Below are 22301 nucleotides of genomic sequence, written 5' to 3' on the forward strand. Positions count from 1 at the left end.
AAAGAGCGCTCGAGCACTCCGAATTAGGCACTGCGAAACTTTAAATGCGATTTTCACAAATCAAATGTTTTTTGAACGAGCGAAATTAAATTTAATACAGCTTGTAGAATACATATTAAAGTCAGGCCTGACGAAGGATTTTTTTTCACAAATTTCGATTAACTGTTGATTTTTTCCCAAAAATCCAGAAAAAATTTCCTTAGGCCGCCATTTTGCTAACTTTTGAAAATTTTAAATTTAAAATTAAAAAGCAGTATCTATTTAAAAAACTATTTTTTTTATCCGATTGATTTTAGATGAATCTCCGCAAGTCACCGCAAGGATCTTTTTTGGAACAGGGGCAACACAAACAGCTATAACTTTGGAAATTATGATTTTTTTTTTAAATTTTTTCCTGACTTCAAGGCAAAACACTGTGTTATAATGTCTTTTGTAATTAACATGATTTAATAACAAAAAAAAAAAATACTGAAAATTATAATATTCACTACCCTAATCCTTTAAGCTGAACTATTGGTACCGCCTAAGCTTTCTTCAAAATATAATATCTTAAAGATATTTTCCTTACTAGTGGAAAATGCATGTATGAATTTGGGACTTGAACGGATAACAAAGCCACCACCAATCATCCCTACAATATATCTAAATTTATTTTAACTTTATTCCACTTATCTTCGAAATCGAATTTGAATTGATTTTATCGAAAGCAATTAATTTCAAATTCAGACCACCTTTAGTGCCACAAATTGCTGGCATTTAAACTGCGATAATTTCGTATTGTTTTGCACATTTGTTGGTAGTAAATATTTTATGTATTCATTCGGTTTTTAGTAAACCATTAAAGCGAACATAACCTACTCTATGCTTACATACACCTGCAGGTGAGCGAGGTAAATGTAATGCATTGAACTGTAACGTCGTCTATCCGCCAATGGTAAACACATTAAATAGTGGCAGAGTCAATGCACCGACTCTGCCAGTGCACCACGCCCTCACCTCATCCCATTGACACAGGCTAGACACTAGCTAGCGGCCGAGCGCACTTGGGCGTGTCATTACACTGAAGTTGCATACATTATCGGTTATTGATTTTCCAGACGACGCTTTGAATTTTTAAATACGGTTATTGCGCGACAGTAAAGACGACATGAACATATATACACAGTCTGTTGTGGAGGCTCAACCGCAGTCCAATACCCAGTCGGCGCATTTCTTTGGAAGCATTCCCGATTTTATTGCTAATTTCTAATGTCTTTCATACTAGTCCTAGGCAATAGATTTCAGTGGAAAATTTCACAAAAGATTGGATGCTTCATGAATAGTTCTAGCACATTTCATAATATTTCCTAACTCAAATAAAAAACCACAATAATATATATGTTGTCTTTAGGGTTCTTAAAAACGAACTTCAAAATTCAATAAAGTTAAAATTGTCTTAGTATTATAAGAAAACCACTGCTCGCCATAATTTTCATTTTGCCAGCTAACATTTAATTTCCCTTCTAAGTCTTCGTTTTCATTTGCCTCTTAAAGGTTTTATTGCCTCCGCTTCTTATACTTAATAGTTCTGTTTTTTATGCGGCATCCGCTTTTTACGAATCATTAAGCATATAATTAGCGTTTTACACACTTCAGTAGTCCTCGGTGCTTTCTTCTATTCTAATTTCTGCCATTTTACGATGCTTGCATTCTGCTTCCTTGAAGCGCAACCGAGCGACAGGAGAATTAAAAAACAATTGCCTTGGCACAACTTGCCAACTGCATTCGCTTGTATTTGTATGTATGTGTGTTAGTTTGCTAATAACATTTCTAAGCTATGCTCGCTAGATGCTCATTTCGCCAACTCATTGCATTGCAACTGATGAGTTTTTAATGAAAATGAAATTAATTATTTCTCAGATTTCACTGTGGCAAACAGAAATTGCAGTGAAATTTTCTATGTCATAATGCAATGCCAGCCTGTTACTATTATGAAGTTGAGAAGTTAATAGAAATCGATTCAAATGCATATACAGTGGCTCACAGCTTATTTCGTGTAAGCAACATTTTTGATAATACTGATATGAAATTAATATTTTTTGCTCTGAACTAAATGAACGAATGATGCAATTATATTGATAATTTGTTTTAAATACAAAACATGTAAAAAAATTTACAAAAGTATTCAAATTCAATATTTTATTAAACAAAAACCAAAAACACTCATAATTCATGGGTCACAGCTTATTTCGTGTGGTATAAAAATTCTTACTAAAAAGTTATAAAAAGTAAACCAAAATAAAATTTCAATATTTTGTGGAAAAGCCTTTTTGCTCGATTACAGCTTTCATGCGGTTTTACATTGATTCCACCCCCCACTCTTCCTTCAAAGCCGCTTTTAGAGTTTGGACGCTAGAAATGTGGTCTTTTCTCCAATCGACCAACGCCTGCAGATGACATACACCCCCAAACCATTACATGACCGCCACCATGTTTACTGTTGCGCGTAAATTTTTTGTTTGGAGCTCAGTATTTGGTTTCCGCCATCGGCGAAAATAACCGTATTCCAAAAAGCATTGTCCTTGTTTAAATGGTCATTTGCGAACTGTAAACGGGCTTTTTTATTTTTCTTATCTATAAAAGGCTTAATCCGTGCTGTTCGCCCATGAAAATTGGAATCCCTTAATATTCTGCGCAAGTTTCTGGATGACATTTTTTGCCGAGAAACATTTCAACATCTTTGGTCACCGCTGGAGCACTTAACATTGGTTCTTTTTTAATCTTTTTTGAAATCCACCTCTCATCCGTTTCATTAAAAATTTTATTAGGAGCCTTTCGACCCTTGTTATGCACGCGATTTTCACGTACAAAACGCTGAATTATATATTGAACTGTAGATGAACTTAAATCAACTATTTCAGCAATTTGTTTTTGCATTTTTCCACTTTGAAAATGTTTAATAACTAATTCGCGTTTTTCAATTGAAGTGCGTGGACCCATGTTGATATACCGCGTAATTGCAACTGATCTGCATTGTTTTTAGAACATAAACTGCTTCTTAAGTATTCATAGTTCACACTTTGATTTACCTTTAGTTTTCTGCATCCGTTATTTAAAGGTATCACATGAACGAAAATCAACACACGAAATAAGCTGTGACCCATGAATTATGAGTGTTTTTGGTTTTTGTTTAATAAAATATTGAATTTGAATACTTTTGTAAATTTGTTTACATGTTTTGTATTTAAAACTAAATTATCAATATAATTGCATCATTCGTTCATTTTCGTTCAGAGCAAAAAACATTAATTTCATATCAGTATTATCAAAAATGTTGCTTACACGAAATTAGCTGTGAGCCACTGTATGTATATGTATATGAGAGGATTTGTGTATTTATGCATTAGGGTGGTAGTTAAATTATGGAAAGTTTTTTAACATTTAGAGGATAATGATTAAATAAAAATAAATAAGTGGCAACCTCAATTAGAGTGAACATGAGACATATTTTGTTAAAAAAATTTAATAAAAATTCATAATAAGTGGCAACCTTAAATTTCTTATAATTTCTGAAACACCTTCTCTAGGAAATGTTTGCCTTTTTTATTTATCTAAAGTCGTTCTTAAAAATATATCAGAAATAAAAATTTAATGCAAATTTGAAACAAGTGGCAACCCCCAAAAATATTTACATTTATTATTTGCATTTGCTATTCTTAAAACTTTTCACTACGATAAAAGATTGTGTATTTCTTTATATTATTTTTAAATTTAGGATTTGAAAGGATTGGCAACCTTATAAAAAATATATCTCATGAAAATATTAGGTTGTCAAATATCTCCCTTCCGTGATCGGATTTAGTTCAAAGCATCCTCCTTATTTGCGAAGAACTCGGACAGCCACTTTTCACAAGCCTCTTTTAAGTTAAACTTTACACCACAAAGGGCGTTCGCCATGGACAGGAACAGGTGATAATCACTTGGCGCAATGTCCGGCCTATATGGTGGATGTGATAAAACTTCCCATCCGAGCTCCCGTAGCTTATGACGAGTCGAACAGTACATTCTTCCTGTTGGCCAATTCTGTACGCTTCTGGACGATCGCCTGCTTCAAGCGGTCCAGTTGTTCACAGTAGATGGTAGAATTAAGCGTTTGGCCATATGGGAGCACATCATAGTGGATGATTCCCTTCCAATCCCTCCAAACACACAGCAAAACCTTCCTGGCCGTCAATACCGGCTTGGCCACTGTTTGGGACGATTCACCGGCCTTCGACCACGACCGCTTTCGCTTGATATTGTCGTATGTGATTCATTTTTCGTCACCAGTCTCCATCCGCTTCAAAAATGGGTCGAGTTCGTTCCGTTTCAGCAGCATATCGCAGGCGTTGATTCGGTCCAGAAGGTTTTTTTGCGTCAAATCATGCGGTACCCAAACATCAAGCTTTTTTGTGTATCCAGCCTTCCGCAGATGGTTTAAAATGGTTTGGTGGCTAACTCCCATCTCTTCGGCGATGTCACGTGATGTCACTTGCTAGTCTAACTCGATATTTTCCATGATTTGATCGGTATTCGTCATCACAGGTCTTCCGCCGGTTCCTCCACAGTTCGAAGTGATAGAGTACCATCCCCCAAAACACACTTAATCTCACGGTACGCTTCTCTGGCGGATTTGCCTGTAATGAAGGAAAACTTTTAAATAGTGCGAATTTCGGCGTTAGCATGTCTATAACTCTTGAACGCAATATCCAAACTAATCATGCATAGCGTCGTTTTGTAGCTTAGACCGACTCTCATATTGTAATATTTTTTTCATTTTATGAATTTATAATAAATAAAAAAACAATGGTTCTCTGCTTCTATAAACATTTTCGACTATAAACTGATTTTAAACATTGTACACAAACATTTAATTTGAAACTTTCAACTTTAAGATTTTTTTTATTTAAGAACCACCCTAACGAATATATTAAAACCCATTTATTTTATTCCACGGTTGCAACAGCATGACTTATTAAATTCTATTCAAAGTTATAGTCATCTCGTGTTGTTGTAAAGGACTGCAGGCACACATATCATTTGAATATTTTTTTTGTTTTCCCATTTCCACACGTTTCTTTTTGTTGTTGTTTGCGTATATGTAGTAAATCATAAACGTATTGCCATAAATTCTTACAATGACATTTCAATTTGTAACTGCAATATTAGCATTTACCAATACAACAACAAATGGAAAGTGGTTTTTGTGTGTGTGAGTCCACATTCGCAAACATTTATTCCACATGGCTTTGTTTTGAGAAAGGACACCGATTTACGGGAGTCTCGTGCATTCAACTCTTCCAAGTATCCACCACAACAACGCTGGTTAATGATATTGGCAGTGAGACACTCCAAAGTTGAAGGGAAATGACATTTCAATTATACGTTTTAAGGAGGATTGATTTATTTTGTTCACTCAGAATGTCAGGAAGAACCTAAAGATATGTTTTGAAGCGATTTTGCAAAATCCATAAAATTTATTTTTATATCTTTTACATTCAAAGAAAATTAATATGAACTTTATGGATTTCAAATATGGGTTTCAGTTAAAATTTACGCGTTCGAATGTATTCACTAAGTGAGGGATATGTCGAAAGCTTTTAGCTTCGTGTGCTCTCGAAAAGATATTTAAAAGCTTTTCTCTTCGTGAGCTTTCGAAGCGCTTTTCAAAAGTCTATAGCTTTGAAAGCTTTCTAAGCGTTTCGCTTCGTGAGCTTTCACAAGTAAGCTCCGTGCTTCTTGTTTAAATTTTGTAGGATCGACTAATTAAAATTTTTACGGATAAAAAATCAAGAGAAAATCAAATATATGTTCCGATGTAAAAACTTCCAAATAATTACAGGTTCCACTATACAAACCCAAAGAAGTCCTTTATATTGCATTCAACTCATTTGAATGGATTAAATTCTCATTATCACACATTCCGTAAGTCGATTGAGAGCGATGCGACTTGAACCACTGAAGTTGTGATAGCTTTTATGTGAAATCAAGAAAGTCTACAAAACTTAACTGAGATGATTTTACTTAACCATTCTTCACACAACTTTGACAAAACGGCATCATGTGCATTCCGCTTTTACTTACTACTTAACTGAGGTCGGTAGTGTATTGCCTTAACTTTGCTTTCGAATTTCGAACATCCCGATAGCTATTTCTTCGAACAAAACTTCAGAAGAATATCCGTAATTTTGGAAGCACCGATTATTTCTAGTCTCGTAAATGTGGCAACACCGCTTATGCGGCATACACAAAGCTGCCATAAAATGAGAGCGTGTCTTGTAAATTAAAATCACGTCATGATACCCTCGAACATGCAACAACAAATCATCAACAATGCCGCCAAAGACTACAACTAGTTGAGGCAAAAATCGAAATCGAGTGAACGTGCATTAATTTTCTGACGTAATAAATTTGTATGCACTCACTCACTCACTTACTTACATATGTATATACATAGGTGGGTATATAACTGTAGTAAACAGAAGTTCTAAGCGCGTTGGTAATTTCCACAGTGGTTTACGCAGCAGTGACCGGTGAAACCGCAAGCAGATGGGTCCCAACACGAAGCCGCTTCTTATACCAGCACAATGGCACATTATGCGGGTGAGTACAAGACGAGTGCAATGACTCCGGTCTGCATGGGGGAACAGTCGGTACAAGGTATGTAAATGAACTTGTAATAAGGTAAACAAAATGTAAATTTTATAAAACGAATGAAAAGCCGAAAAAACGTGTTTCCTGTTGTACTCATGTTAACGAAAATAAAACAGCTGACGTGTGGCAATCAAAAGAGTATAGAAATAATGAAAGAATAAAGATGACCAAGCTTAGTTGGGACCATTGGCTTTTACAAGCTGCACATTAACTTTCGGTAGATGGTTGCTACTTTTTTCAAAAACCACGGAATAACGCTTAAGTTTATAAAAATGACAAAACATGGAACTGGTGGAAAAATTTTAAACCTGGAAACCATGAGAGCTTGATAGAGGGATAGTAGCTCTTCTTAGCTTTCTTATCTTTTGCATTACGAATCTGAATATATTTTGAACAAATGGCTTTTTGCAGATCATATATACTATGCTATATGAGAGATATGCCTCTTTGATAAGAAAGGATGTTCAGTTCAAAAAGTATATAGTTCAATATTAATCCGTTAGTATCAAGTCCTATTAATTTAGACAATATAATTTTGTTTTTTATCCTTCACTATAAATTGTAAAAGAGGAGATATATCTACATATTTTAAAGCGCGATCTGTAGGCAACTCGTAATTTGCTCCAGAGATCTCTCTATTGTATGGGTTTCTGTCTGTACATTACCCACTATCCAGTGATCTTAGTTTTGTAATATGCAATCTAGAAATTGGAAAATAATCTAATCGGACAGTCTACGTGATTTCTGAGTATGAAACGGAGCACCATTCTAATAATTTTGTATAATTTGGAAGCGGTTGGGTCTCAATTATATTTTCCTCTCATTTAAATTTTTAGAATGAATTTCTTCCTTAACATTATTTTCAGAACCCAATGCATTTGTTGGGTGTCGGAAATCTTTAATTTATCTTTCATGTATAATCAGTTTGATGTCTGGATTAATGGCAAAAATCATCACAGGACTGCTTTTATAATATTCGTATTTTACGACACTCATGAAAGTCTAAACTTCAAAGAGAAATAATATCAAAATAAAATATAAAAGAAACCAATTTAATATCTTAAATTATCAACAACAAAAATCGCTTAGTTCTAATGGTATTCCCAGAATTTCCATTCAAATCGGAGCATTGCTTCGATACCTTCCGTACCCCTTCAATAAGATAAATCTCATTTAAGTTATAAAACTTTTGGTAATTTCAATATACCGACCCGGTTTCCTAAGTATTCAAGTTTGCTGCAAATTTTCAAGATGATTCATGCTTAAAAAGTCTTAAGGATTAAATTTGAAGAGCGATCACATAAAGCTCCCACGATATTTTCTCATACTTTTGCCGTAAATCATGTCTTTTACATTTTCTAATTGATTGGAAAAAATTATATCAATATGAATACATTAATGTATTAACTTTAATTGTCGATAATCAATTAAATCACATGCGTCACCTCGCTGTCAACGTATGCTTTAAAAAACAACATTCTCCGAAATTGCCGCCGACACACTTTTAAACCAGTTCTGTAAGTTGCATACTCGTACTGTTAATTACTATTTTGAATTTGATTTAATTCGTCTAGAATTAATTGACGCCAAAATGAAGTCATTTAGTCGCACGGTGCAGCACCTTCGAAAACGATTAAAAAATCAATGCAATGACCTTGTCACAGCACGTTAAGTCTTTCTACTGCTTCGTTTTGAAAGATTATAGACTATTCATTTTGATTTTGACGGAGTCAATTAGAAAATGCGAGCCACGCCAAATGTGAAACTTCGAGAGATAATCTTTAGAGCGCAATACAGCGAAGAGAGTGGCTGCTTAGTTAGGACTTTTTGAAATTGTTTATCATAAGAATTGAATTAGGGCATAGCTTACAAAATAACTTCGTTTTAAATCCGCTGCTTCCAACTCTACAAGTATATCTAATTTTCCTTTACTTGAAAGAAAAACCCTCACCGTATTTATTGAGTTTGAAGAAAGATTTTGAGAGATGTGACTAGTTTTTGCAGTTCTTAAAATTATATCTTAATACACAGTAAACCAGATGATTAAAAAGTATTATATTATAGATCTTTGGGCTGTATTCTTACGGCATTTTAAAACACTATTAATTAGCGGCTTCAAAAATATTACAATGTATGTCTTCACCGTGTATTCGAAAGGCATTTTTAGAATGACTTTTCATTTGTATGCAAATAAAGCAATTATAGATTGGTATCTTGTTATAAATTAACTCAGTTCCATAAACAGTGCTCTTTAATAACGAATAAGCGAATATACAATAATATAATGAAAGGACTTAGATTAAAAATAGATTAAGGGGTTAGGTTGGTTTGAAAATTTCACAGTTTATTTATTAACTTTAAACGGGTTTATCCCAAAACTGTATTTATCAAGTCGGTGGACATGACTTCTCGAAAAGTTATGAAGAGATTTTGTTCAAATTCTGCACAAAAAGTGAGTTTTTTGGTTAAAATACTGTAAAAAATCAAATTTCAATATTTTCTTTTTCCTCATGTTCATTAACAAGATTTATCCATGTGCTATGGAACTATTTTTAGTTTATTGTTTTTAGAAGAACCAATAATGAGTTATGATGTCCACGCCAAGACCTTTTTTTGGACATGTTATGGGAGATGAGGTGCCACCGGCTGAGTTTTCAGAATTTCTAAACAAAAATTTCACAGAATACTATTTAAATACGTATATATCTTCGAAATTCTGAATTGTTTAAATTAAATATTGTATATGTTTACAAAAAATTGTAAAATACCCATTTTTCAGCCTATGAAACCCACCTAACCCCTTAACATACGTGGTGTGTTCAAAAAATAACGGGAATTGTAAAATTTAACATTTCAAGCGATTGGAGAGTCCAATTGTCAAATTTTTTATATTTTGATACATATACATGCCCCTGAAGTACCTTAAACTTTTCAGCTGTAAGAAAGCTCTCACTTCGTTGCTTGTGCGTGTAGTCTTGGTTAAAACCAGGGACCGTAACTCTTATGACTTTTATCAAAAAAATCAAAAAATAAGAGTTATTTTTGATTTTTATTTTTTAGATCAAAAAATAAGAATTATTTTGATTTTTATATTTTTAAAACAATACTAAAAATCAATATAAATTTTTTATTTATTTATTTATGCCGTATGTATTACAATATGCTGCATCATTCCAATTTTTATATATGAATATATGCGACTTATCCATTATCAAACGTCCAATAAACTCTTCTTCTTCTTAACTGGCGTAGAAACCGCTTATGCGGTTATAGCCGAGTCCACAACAGTGCGCCACGCATCTCTCCTTTTGGCGGTTTGGCGCCAATTGGTAATACCAAGTGAAGACAGGTCCTTCTCCACTTGGACCTTCCACCGGAGTGGAGGTCTCCCTCTTCCTCGGCTTCCACCAGCGGGTACTGCATCGAAAACTTTCAGAGCTGGGGCACTTCGAACAACATGACCCAGCCAGCGTAGCCGCTGTCTTTTTATTCGCTGGACTATGTCTATGTCGTCGAACAACACATACAGCTCATCATTCCATCTTCTGCGGTATTCGCCGTTGCCAATGTTTAAGGGACCGTAAATCTTCCGCAAAACCTTTCTCTCGAAAACTCCTAGTGCGGTCTCATCGGATGTTGACACCGTCCACGCTTCTGCACCATAAAGTAGGACGGGAATGATGAGGGACTTGTAGTGTTTAGTTTTTGTTCGTCGAGAGAGGACTTTACTTTTCAATTGCCTACTCAGTCCATAGTAGCACCTGTTGGCAAGAGTGATTCTGCGTTGGATTTCAAGGCTGACATTATTATCGGTGTTAATGTTGGTTCCTAGGTATACGAAATTATCTACAACTTCAAAGTTATGACTGTCAACAGTGACGTGGGAGCCAAGACGCGAATGCGCTGACTGTTTGTTTGATGACAGGAGATATTTCGTCTTGTCCTCGTTCACCACCAGACCCATTCGCTTCGCTTCCTTATCCATGCGGGAAAGAGCAGAACTAACGGCGCGGGTGTTGTTTCCAATGATATCGATATCATCGGCGTACGCCAGTAGCTGGACACTCTTGTAGAAGATTGTACCTTCTCTATTTAGCTCTGCAGCTCTTATAATTTTTTCCAGCATCAGGTTAAAGAAGTCGCACGATAGTGAGTCACCTTGTCTGAAACCTCGTTTGGTATCGAACGGCTCGGAGAGGTCCTTCCCAATCATGACGGAGCTTTTGGTGTTGCTCAACGTCAATTTACACAGCCGTATTAGTTTTGCGGGGATACCAAATTCAGACATCGCGGCATAAAGGCAGCTCCTTTTCGTGCTGTCGAAAGCAGCTTTAAAGTCGACAAATAGATGGTGTGTGTCGATCCTTTTTTCACGGGTCTTCTCCAAGATTTGGCGCATGGTGAATATCTGGTCAGTTGTTGATTTTCCAGGTCTAAAGTCACACTGATAAGGTCCAATCAGTTTGTTGACGGTGGGCTTTAGTCTTTCACACAGTACGCTCGATAGAACCTTATAAGCGATGTTAAGGAGGCTTATCCCACGATAGTTGGCGCAGATTGTGGGGTCTCCCTTTTTGTGGATTGGGCAGAGTACACTGAGATTCCAATCGTCGGGCATGCTTTCTTCCGACCATATTTCGCAAAGAAGATGATGCATGCACCTTATCAGCTCCTCGCCGCCGTATTTGAATAGCTCGGCCGGCAATCCATCGGCCCCCGCCGCCTTGTTGTTCTTCAAGCGGGTAATTGCTATTCTAATTTCTTCACGGTCGGGCAATGGAACATCTGTTCCATCGTCGTCGATTGGGGAATCGGGTTCGCCATCTCCTGGTGTTGGTATATTCACGGTAACAATGCTTTAATTAAAACAGTATTCAGAAGAAGCAAATTTAGGCGTAGTGATAAAGAAGAAACTGACAATTAAAATATAGAAAATTATGAAAATATCATGGATAATGTATCAGCTATAAAACGTGAATAGAGCGAAATAAAAAAATTCTAAAATTCTTAGCTTACGTAAAACTTAAAAAGTAATGGTTACTAATTTTGAATTGATTTTTATTATTGATTTAAAAATATAAAAATCAAAATTTAAAAGTCATACTATATTTCGCATATAGTTCACCTAAAAATCATGATGGTGTAATCAAAACTTTTCTACGATGTTCCGTCCGTCCGTCTGTGCAAGCTGTAACTTGAGTAAAAATTAAGATATCTTAATGAAACTTGGAACACGTGTTCCTTGGAACCATAAGAAGGTTAAGTTCGAAGATGGGCGGAATCGGACCACTGCCACGACCACAAAATGGCGAAAACGAAAAACACATAAAGTGTCATAACTAAGCCATAAATGAAGATATAAAAGTAAAATTTGGAATAAAGGATCGCACTAGGAGGGGGCATATTTGGATCGGTTATTTGTATTTGCCTCGCAAACTAATAAAGCTATATAAACCAAACTTTCTGCAGTCGGTTCTCTTACATACCCCACCACACACCATGAAAATAGTTGAAATTAGATAATAACCACGCCCACCTCCCATACAAAGGTTAGGTTGAAAATGACTAAAAGTGGGCATAACTAACTAACGAAAAACGTCAGAAACACCAAATTTTACATAAGAAATGGCAGAGGGGAGCTGTACTCAGATTTTTTTACAAAATGGAAAATGGGCGTGGCATCGCCCACTTATGGGTGAAAAACCATATCTCAGGAACTACTCGATCGATTCGATAACACGGACAAAAAATGCGAAATCGGTTCACAACCACTACTACTTTTCTTATAACTCAATTTTGAATTCCATGTGATTCCTTCACTTTATATGTAATATGTACTTAAGGAACCAATGAATATAGCGGAATAAAACTTTACAAAAATAGTGCCTTATCATCTCTGGCTTCACTTATGAAAAAATTGTTGAAAACGAACTATAACTTTTCAAGGCCCCAGATATCGAACATCTTGAACTCAGCGCCTAAAGATAAATTTTAACCGAAAATATGGGTAAATCTCTCAGATATCTTAATTTAATTTAGAGGAAATTGTTTTCTTCTAATAGTGTGCCTCTGTTCCAAAAATTATTAAAATCGGGTCATAACATTTCCATATACCTCATTGTAGGTTTTTCAAAAGTATCTTCTCCTAGCTCCCATATACCAAATTATAGGTTTTTCAAAAATACGGGGAGCTTTATTCCGCATATATGTATGCATTGGTTAATATGTGAGATATAAAATTTGTGTGTTATCTTAATAAAATTGCTTCAATAAATTGCGAGAGTATAAAATGTTCGGTTGCACCCGAACTTAGCCTTAATGGGGACTATTTTGAAGGCGACAACATGAAGGTAAACGAATGAGTAAATACTTTTCTAAAACAAATTAAACCGTTAATTTTTAAACACATCTCGTACATATATTTTCCATATTTTTGGACAGTTCTCAATTCTTCCTGGTTTGGAACACAGCTGTTTGTACTTCCGTAAGCCGCTACATCGACTCTCCCAGTAGACTCTATAATACTGGCACCCAATAATCAGTAGTCAATATTATAGTATTATATAGAAATTATAGCAAACACTTTTATAGCTAAATTTTTTTAAATCACCTACGAGCTTTCGTGCTACTTAAACTGTAAACAATTATTTTATATTTCCTCAAAGCGAAAATCGAAGCACATGCCAATTAGTTGTTGCACCATTTAAGGTCTTAAGGAAAGTGCATTATTTATAAAAATTTAGTTGGATATTTTTTGCCATACAATTTCCATATAAAACACTGCCAAGTCGTCGCTGTTGCAGCGGTTTGCACAAAAATGGCAGTTTAATACTGTTAAATGCTTTTTACGACGTCATTTTTGTTGTTTGCCACAACGCCGTTGATTTATCAAACCTGTTCGGCCGCGCATTAAAAGGCCAAAGCAATGAATAAAATTTCGTTCAATATTTAATAAGCAATAATTGCTTTGGCGTGGTGCATTTATGAAATTACAAAAAAAGCAGAGCGAATAACCAATATCCGAAAAAAATAATTAATATTAACAGCAACAACAGCAGTGTGCTGATAAAAGCTCGCTATCAAATTGAGTTTAATAATTTAACTTTACGTAACGCTGCAGTTCAGTTGCTTTCGTTATTGCAACATGTTGCATGCATCTTGTTGTTGCATAAACAACAATTGGCAATTGGAAAATGGCGTTTAACAATCTACACGTAATAATCATGAGTCGGCTGTTATGCACAGTTAAGTTAACCTTTTCTGCCACTCTAATAAAATTGTGGCTTGGAGAAAATTTATTATTAAATTCGCCAAAGGTTTATGGAAAATATGCATTTGCCTAGGTGTATATGTGTGTATGGAAACTTGTGTGTCCACAAGTAGTAGCAGTTAGCGTGCACTTTGCGTACTCACAAGCTTACTGCAATGGCTGGATTAATCGAAGTTTGATGCCTAATGGCCTCAGTGACTCGTAGACAAGTCTTCTCATAGAAATATATGTAAATTCAAGTTGCAACTGAAAGTATTTTGGTAAGTTATCATATAATACTGTGAAACCTCACTTATCCGATCAAATGAATGGTTCTTCAATACGGCATAAAATCTTTAGCAAACGAAATAAATCTTAATGGAACAAGCTCTCATCTGGTGTGCTTATTGGTCATTGTCTAATAGGCACACACGCGGTGAGACTTAGAATCTAGTCAGACGCTATTTGTCAAAGCTGTTTGTAGGAAGGCGAAGAGGAATCATCCAATCACTTCCTTCTTCAATGTCCAGCCTTCGCCAGACTTAGGTTAAAGCACCTCAGTAGGCACATCTTCGGCGAACCCAGTGAAATGGCTGGAATCGGCATTAGCCGACTTAAGAACTTTATAATAGAGTCCAAGCGCTTTGTTGTATTATAAGGGCCTTAAAGATCCGTCAGGAGTATCCGGGTATCACAAAGACAGTCGAATCTGTCCAAGTGAGATTCTCTGGAGTACGCGGCGTTCTACCCCTTAACCTAACCTAACCTAAGCTCTCATCTGAACCCATACTCAACTACATCACAATGACCTGAAAATTTTTTGTTGAGAACTCTCATTGAGCTCCAACGTAATGATTTGGCAGTACAGGAATATCAGACCCCTCGGCATTGCCAGTCAAACCTAATTCAAGTATGTAAAGTAGCTACGATAATTTCAACAGATATTTGAAGGTACCTCGGAACAAAGAGGAATGTCTCGGTAAGGTTAGACTTAACGAATGATTCCTAAAATGGAGATCACACTTGGACTCTTAGCCTTTGTGAAACCAGTTATAGTTTTATAGTTGGATCCTATGTGTCGACAAAACTGATCGTGCAAGATTCTAAGTATCATTATCTCTCTTCGACTGAAATTCCGTAAAGTTGGAGTTCCCGGAAACCGGTTGCTTTACAATAAAATGGCGTATAATGTATCTGCCAGAATTTTGAAAAAGAAGATTAACGATTTGCTTTATTTGTCAAAGAGCGTCCCCACTGTAGTTTCATTTTCATATCGTACAACAAAACTCGAAGATATCTGCAATGTGTATATTGCACAGAAAATCTGTGTGTCGATGACGCGACTATGATCATCAGGTATATTTTTCTCTATTTATTCAGCGCGCATTGGCATCATTACACAATTTCTGTGCAATAGAAACTGCCAATTCATAAAATAAAATGATATTCACTCTCAACTGATTACAAATAAAAATGCGACAAGTTGCAGAAAGTTGGTTTTTATCTAAGCGCTCCTCGTAGTTCGTAGTGGCTGAGTGCTGAAGATGACATAACTTTTAAGGGAAGTGTAGTTTTTGAAAGCTAAGTTGGTGAATGCTTGCGGTCAAAATATGAGAACAGTTGGACACGCTCATAAAATATTGCATCTGCTGAGGACTAATCTGTTCTTTATTGAGGACCATCCTGACCGGTCAGAAAGTTATTTGTGACATTTGTGACGCGGATACATAGGGCGCTTAAGTCAGTTTCCTTCTCTTTTTGTAGTTACAAGTGAAAATTCACCATTATCATATACGAAAAAGTTCCGTCTGCTGATAATTAAAAAACATCTGAGACTGTCCTTAACAAGAAGAAATAATCTATGAAGTCCATCAACCGTTCGAAGGTAATTTAAGACTATAAGAATCAGCAACGGCCCGTTATAGAATGGAGCTCTGTCAAGCGAAGAGCTACGAAGGAGTATCTCAGACATTTGGTGAGCAAAATCGTATTCGGTAATCTCAAGGCTAAATGTGCATGGAAAGAACTCTAGGAAAATTCCCCGTTCAAAAAGAAAGTATTGCAATAGACTAAGTGTGATCGATTTTAACGGATCCGCAGCAGGTTTCTCTATATCACTAGGCTAGACTGAAGAAAACCCATCAAGCTATGGAAAACGGCTGATCGAAAGGCTTTAGGTAGCAGAAGATGCATGCAAAAAACGCAAGGAAAGGTCAACATTGGATAGCCAATTGCTGAATGAATTGATCCATGGCTCTCAAAAATTTACTGAGAGCTGACTATGTCTGTTTATCCAATGTGCTTTATTGATAATACGAAGGTTGAGTGGATGAAGAGTCCTCGCGACAAAATTTCCTTATAAAGATGGCATAGAAGGGCTGGACTGAAATTAGTTTACACAATGGCCATTGCTCCGTGCACTTATGGTTTTAAAACCATATCTTCGAAACTACTCGACCAATTTCAATAAAATTTGGTTCATGATATATTCCTGGCATCCATTCATTAGGTTTTGACAATATTGAAATAGGGCCACAACCACGTCTACTTCCATATACCAGAACTTTGAACTCGTTCTAAATGGCTTATTTTACAATAGATAATGTAAGCACTAGTGGAGATATCGGAACAGATTATTGCACAAATATTACATTTCTTCTAAAAATCGTCGAAATCGGACCAAAACTTTTCAAAGCCTCATATATCGTGTAGGAGGACCTCAGTGCTTCTAATAATTATTTTTTTCGAAAATATTGGTAAGTCCCTCAGTAATTTAGAGGGAACATATTTCTTCTAATAATATGTCTCCGTGCCAAAATTTAGTGAAATCGGGTCATAAATTCCCTTAGCTCCCCTATACCTAATATTAGGGGTATCACCATACAATATTTTGGTAAAATTGTATATTATATTAATAAAATTAAATAAATAAATTGCGAGAGTATAAAATGTTCGGTTACACCAGAACTTAGCTCTTCCTTACTTGAACTAGTATTTTTCAAGTCAAGGTTCCGAGGGTCATATGTAAATAGACATATGTAGTTTTTGCGATCGAAGAGAAAAATTACGATTACATTGATGGCTCTCACTAGTGTTTCTCTCATAGATATTATTAAACAAGGATAAGTAATCGAATTAAATCATTTTTTTATTTAAATTGTTCATGGTTTCTGTTTTATATCGTGACAAGTTGCTATATAGTGATATCTGTAGCATTGTAATTTCCAAAATTATACGGCATAATTAATAAAATCGCAAATGCAGTCCATATGAGAATTGTTGTTGTGCTTCTTGCAGAGTAGTCTTCCTGGTTTCTGGCATAGTAACGGTAAATATGAGGCAAGCCACACACATTATCACCCCCGTGACAAGGCAGTAGACGAACATATTTTCAGGCGTGAAGGTGAAAGTGCATACAATGATCAAATCCACCATATATTGTGCGAGTACGGTAAATGCTATGAAGTAACGTTTCAAACGTAACGGAAACGCCTCACCCATATAAACCGTTGTGCTGGGCGCAAAAATGCCACCGAAAATTTGCGCGATCATCAGTAAAGCGCATGCTGTCGCCATTTTTGTGGAATTTATCAGCGCCATGGTGTCATAGAAGATAATGCCAACACCGATAGTCATACCACCGGCACATAATAATGAAAACAAGCTCACCGCCTTGCGGCCAATACCTTCGATTATCGCAAACGAGACCACAGCGCCCAAGAATCCCAGAAAACCGTAAAGTACAGGTGGCCAATTGACGAAAGTGCCAGCGGTGCTTACCTCCTCAGACAAAATGAAAGCTACTGCAATTGGTAGTGCGACGATAAACGAAAGCATACAACGATAGGGCAAAATTCTCAGCAGCGGGCTCACACTCTGTAAGAAACACTGCTCCAGCGACATGGCCTCATTCATGGCGACATACTCTTTCAGCTTGTTGAATATCACTTGTTTTTCATTGGTCATAACGGTTGGACGATAGAGACGCACAATACAACTGAGTGCCTCCGGTTCATCGCCTCGACGCAAATGCAAGACCGGCGAATCGATTGAGGTGAATGTTAACACCAAGGCAAGCACACCGAAAATTATGCAAAATATACCCTGTAGACAATAGGGATTGAAATCCATATCACTACTCCAAAGGCCGGTGTAGAGAATTTGCACATATGCGCCAGCGGCTAAGCCCAATTGCTCCAAGCATAAGCAGTAACCACGAAAATGTTCCGAGGCAATCTCACTGGCGTGCATGACATACGAGACGGTGGTGAGACCGATGGCGATACCATTCAGGTAGCGCGCGGCGATCAGCGCCTTCGTATTGTAGTAGGCGGATAACGTGACGATCGCGGACACATTCACCAGCAATATGGGCGAGAACTGTGCGAGAGCGTAATGAAAACAAAAACAACAGGTGAGCGTTATCTCGCAAACACTTCTGCTATGCCACTCATACTCACTATGAATAACCTTCGTCGCTTCCAGTTGATAAGCAATGGCGCAAGTATACAACCGATCGCCACACCAATAAACCAGCAGAATTTGAAATGCAAACTATAAGCGAAATAGCTCCAGCCAACGCTGACGGCTAAGTGAAAACCGCCAGTGATGAAAATGAAAATATCTGTAAGTATGATTTGAAATTTAACTCCTTTATTGGATGCAGCCTTTAACCTACAATAACTGACCTGAAAGCAGTGCCAAGCTCTGTGGTCCATCAACCCAAGAGCGGCTTTTGTTCATATTCACCGGATTTATTGTGGCCATAATACACAATTTAATTGATCCAAACACAAATTATGAAATGTTAAAATCACGACAGGTGGTTCTGCATCCTAAGAAGTCTACGGAAATACTAAATGTGCAAACTTTTATTGCCGTTATCAGTCGACTGCTATTCATAACGCACGTCGCTGAATAGCAACCAAGAGGAGGTAAGTCATTCATGTTGAAATTGACAATGTTATCATATGTATAATTTATGGGCATACAGAATAATATTATACACAGTCCAATACATTTTGCCGGGTATTATAGTTTGTGATTCTGGATAAGATTAAGAATAGTGGTTATGTATGGATGAGAATGAAGTTCAGCTGCTAACTTTGAGTTTTCGGTCTAGTCCAGGTAAAGGTACCTGGTCAGAACAATGGCATACAATAACCCCATGAATGGAGCATATATTTCTTGAGAGATTTTGTAGTAATCATTATTCGGTCCACAACAGTCATGTTCCTTGATGAAACAATTAAGGAAGGGCTATGTTCGGGTGTAACCGAACATTATATAGTCTTACAATTTAGTTCTTTAGTTTTATTAAGATATCACACAATTTCACATACATATTCGCCATTCTATACAGTATTTGGAGGCTGGGAGGCCAGGAATTAGATCGATTCCAACTATTTTAGCCACCAAGCTACAATATATCAAAGATCATGCAATATGGCTAAGGTGTCGCACATATTAACCGATATATACGGTATAAAGTCCACCTGAAGTTAAAAATCCGAATATGATGTTTATGGGGTCTAGAGGAAATATTAGCCTGATTTTGCCAATTTTTGCCACAGACGCACACTGTTAGATGGAACACATATGCTTTGAATTTCGTTAGGATATCTGAGAGATATACCGATATTTTCAGTAAAAAACAAGAAAAAACGTCAACTTCGGCTGGACCGAAGCTAATGTACCCTTCACAGGTGCATTTCTTTTAGTAACTATGTGTTTAAGCAAATCTAAAGACGTAAGAAAAAGTAAGTAAAAAAAAGAAAGAATTCTTTTTAGCCGGGTTGTTTGCTAGAAACATTAAGGTTATACAGTTAACCGATCTGAACAATTTCTTCGGAGATTATATTATTAAATTAAGCAGTAATCCATGTCAAATTTCGTGAAGATACCACGTCAAATGCGAAAATTTTCCATACAAGCCATTGATTCCGATCGTTCGGTTTGTATGGCAGTTATATGCTATAGTTAACCGATCTGAACAATTTTTTCGGAGATTAAATTATTTCTATGAACAATAACTCACACCAACTTTCGTGAAGATATGTAGTAAAATGCGGAAGTTTTTCATACAAGCCCTTGATTCCGATCATTCAGTTTGTATGGCAGCTATATGATATTGTGGTCCGATATCAGCAGACAAATGAGCAGCTTCTTGAAGAGAAAATAACATCTGCAAAATTTCAAAACGATTTCTTAAAAACTGATGGACTAGTTCGTATATATACAGACAGATATACAGACGGACATGGCTAAATCGACTCATACATATATACATTATAGGGCCTCGGACGCTTCCTTCTGGGTGTTACAAACTTCGTGACAAACTTAATATACCCTGTTCAGGGTATAATTAGCCGCAAACTTCGAGGTCGACATGTTCGAATCTGGGGCCTTGAAAAGTTACAATCCGATTCCGGCGATTTTTATACGAGAAAGCGTAAATGCACTTCAGTAATTAAAAAAAAAAAAACTTATCGAGATGCAAAAATTCTGAAGGGTTTTAAAAAAATTGGTTGGGGTTTGCTTTCATATAGCACTTCATTATTTCCTAAAAATTTAAGCAGTCTATATTTTTTCTCACAAAGGGTTTCTCCATTTATCAACTTCAAAGCGCCCATTTTAATGATAAATAACGGCAAACTGATAAAAACGCACATTATGACCATTTACGTATATAATCCATTACTTTGATATATTATTAATAAATTGTCTCACACGAAGCAAAATGCTTGCCGAAATATACTGATATACATATGTATTTATATACATCTATATATAGATATATATAGCATATGAAACTGTTGTTGTTGGCAATTAAAAATTTTTCTCAGTAATTGGTAATGAGAAAATTACTTTAAATTCTAAAATAAATTTCGGTTTTTAATAAAAAGCTTATCTGAATTGAAGACACAAGCGTGATAAGAACTCTTATCAGCACAGATGACTAATAATGGCCAAGCGCTTTAAGCAGAAAACAGCATAAGCAGCTTAAATAGTTTAAATATGACGTATCACATACATACTCGTGCATACGCTCTCCGTTTATAAATAACTCAGAAACGCTTGGGATTCCCGCAAAAGGAGGAGGTTACTCAATCTCAATTAGATGTTCTTATGTATATAAAATATGTGATTTCTAGCAAACAAACTTTTAACGGCTTTTCGTAATTGCCACCCTTTTTGACAATAATATACTTCTCCTTAATCACATCAATCGATATTAACACAAATATAGGGATATCCTACAAATTTCTTCTCTAATCAGTTCTTAAACGAAATAGCTTTGGTCGAATAACATTTCTTTTAGTTTTATCATCATCAATTAGTACCAATAACGCATTCGGGTTCAAGCGAACCTAATTAAGTAAAATACACTTTAAGAATAACTGTCCTTACCAATGTGGAAACAGTTTTTTAGAGCCCAGATAAACAAAGTGATACCATTCAAGTGTTGTGCAAATGTCAAACGTTCAGGTAAATCTTTACCACATTTCACAATTAGAACGAAATATTTATTAATGACAATACAGCTGAAAGATGGGAATTAAAATGTAGATAAGGGCTGTAGAAAACTTCAACACCAGTTCAGTTCACCACGTACTGTATTTATAGATAAAATTCAGTTATTTGTTAGATAAGATAGCGTTTGTTGTGGGAACAGTTGATACAAGTTTTGCACTGGTAGTTCAAAAAGAGAGAAAAGAGCTTCAAGTAATAAGCTTTTGTATTAAAAAAAAGTTTATGACCAGTGTTGCTTTACAATGGAAAAAATTAAAACTAATAAATAGTACTGTTTTTTTTAATTAAAAAAATATTTGGCCCCCAAAAATAATAATCAATACGAGCCGGTCTACGCTTTAATGTTGTAACTAACAAGTATTTTACAAGGTCCCCGATCTCATATTGGCAGATTTCCGATTGAAAGTTCTCGTACATGAAATAGCTGGGACAGTAAGTACCTTGACAGATCGCATAGATTATATTCATGATGAAGTCTTGGTAATCAGATTAGAAATATCGGACCGCCTGAGTTCGCGAGGTTATCATACAAATTAATGTTGCAATCAATGATATACCGTTAAAAAGTATATAATGATATAGCAAATATTCCACGCAGATTTAATAAATTGCTAAGGATCAAATTACATGGAGGTATCTCAAAAATAAAAGGCAATTTTTATTAAAAGCTGTTGAATCACCATACTAATGGTCGATGAAGTTAGTTATTCTCCCATTATGAAGTCTATAGAAGCTTCCAAAAAACTTAAAATACCGTAGGTAAGGCCATTATACATATGATCTTAATATATACGAATATTAGACTATTGTGCACTTGACCAATTTTACTAAAGTTTTATACTCATTT

The 22301-nt window shown here is 35.9% G+C and overlaps 1 protein-coding gene across 1 annotated transcript; it reads right to left on the reverse strand.

The window, feature by feature from the left end:
* Positions 1–17048: 17048 nt before the first annotated feature.
* On the reverse strand, positions 17049–18776 carry LOC105215476 (uncharacterized). The gene is made up of 3 exons (XM_011189412.3): positions 18610–18776; positions 18382–18545; positions 17049–18301 (listed from the first exon to the last, which is right to left on the reverse strand). Exons 1-3 carry the CDS (start codon positions 18686–18688, stop codon positions 17165–17167), a joined length of 1380 nt encoding a protein of 459 aa, XP_011187714.2. The 5' UTR covers positions 18689–18776; the 3' UTR covers positions 17049–17164.
* Between the last annotated feature and the right edge of the window lie 3525 nt (positions 18777–22301).

Source organism: Zeugodacus cucurbitae, chromosome 5, assembly GCF_028554725.1.
Source record: "Zeugodacus cucurbitae isolate PBARC_wt_2022May chromosome 5, idZeuCucr1.2, whole genome shotgun sequence".
Lineage (NCBI taxonomy): Eukaryota > Metazoa > Arthropoda > Insecta > Diptera > Tephritidae > Zeugodacus > Zeugodacus cucurbitae.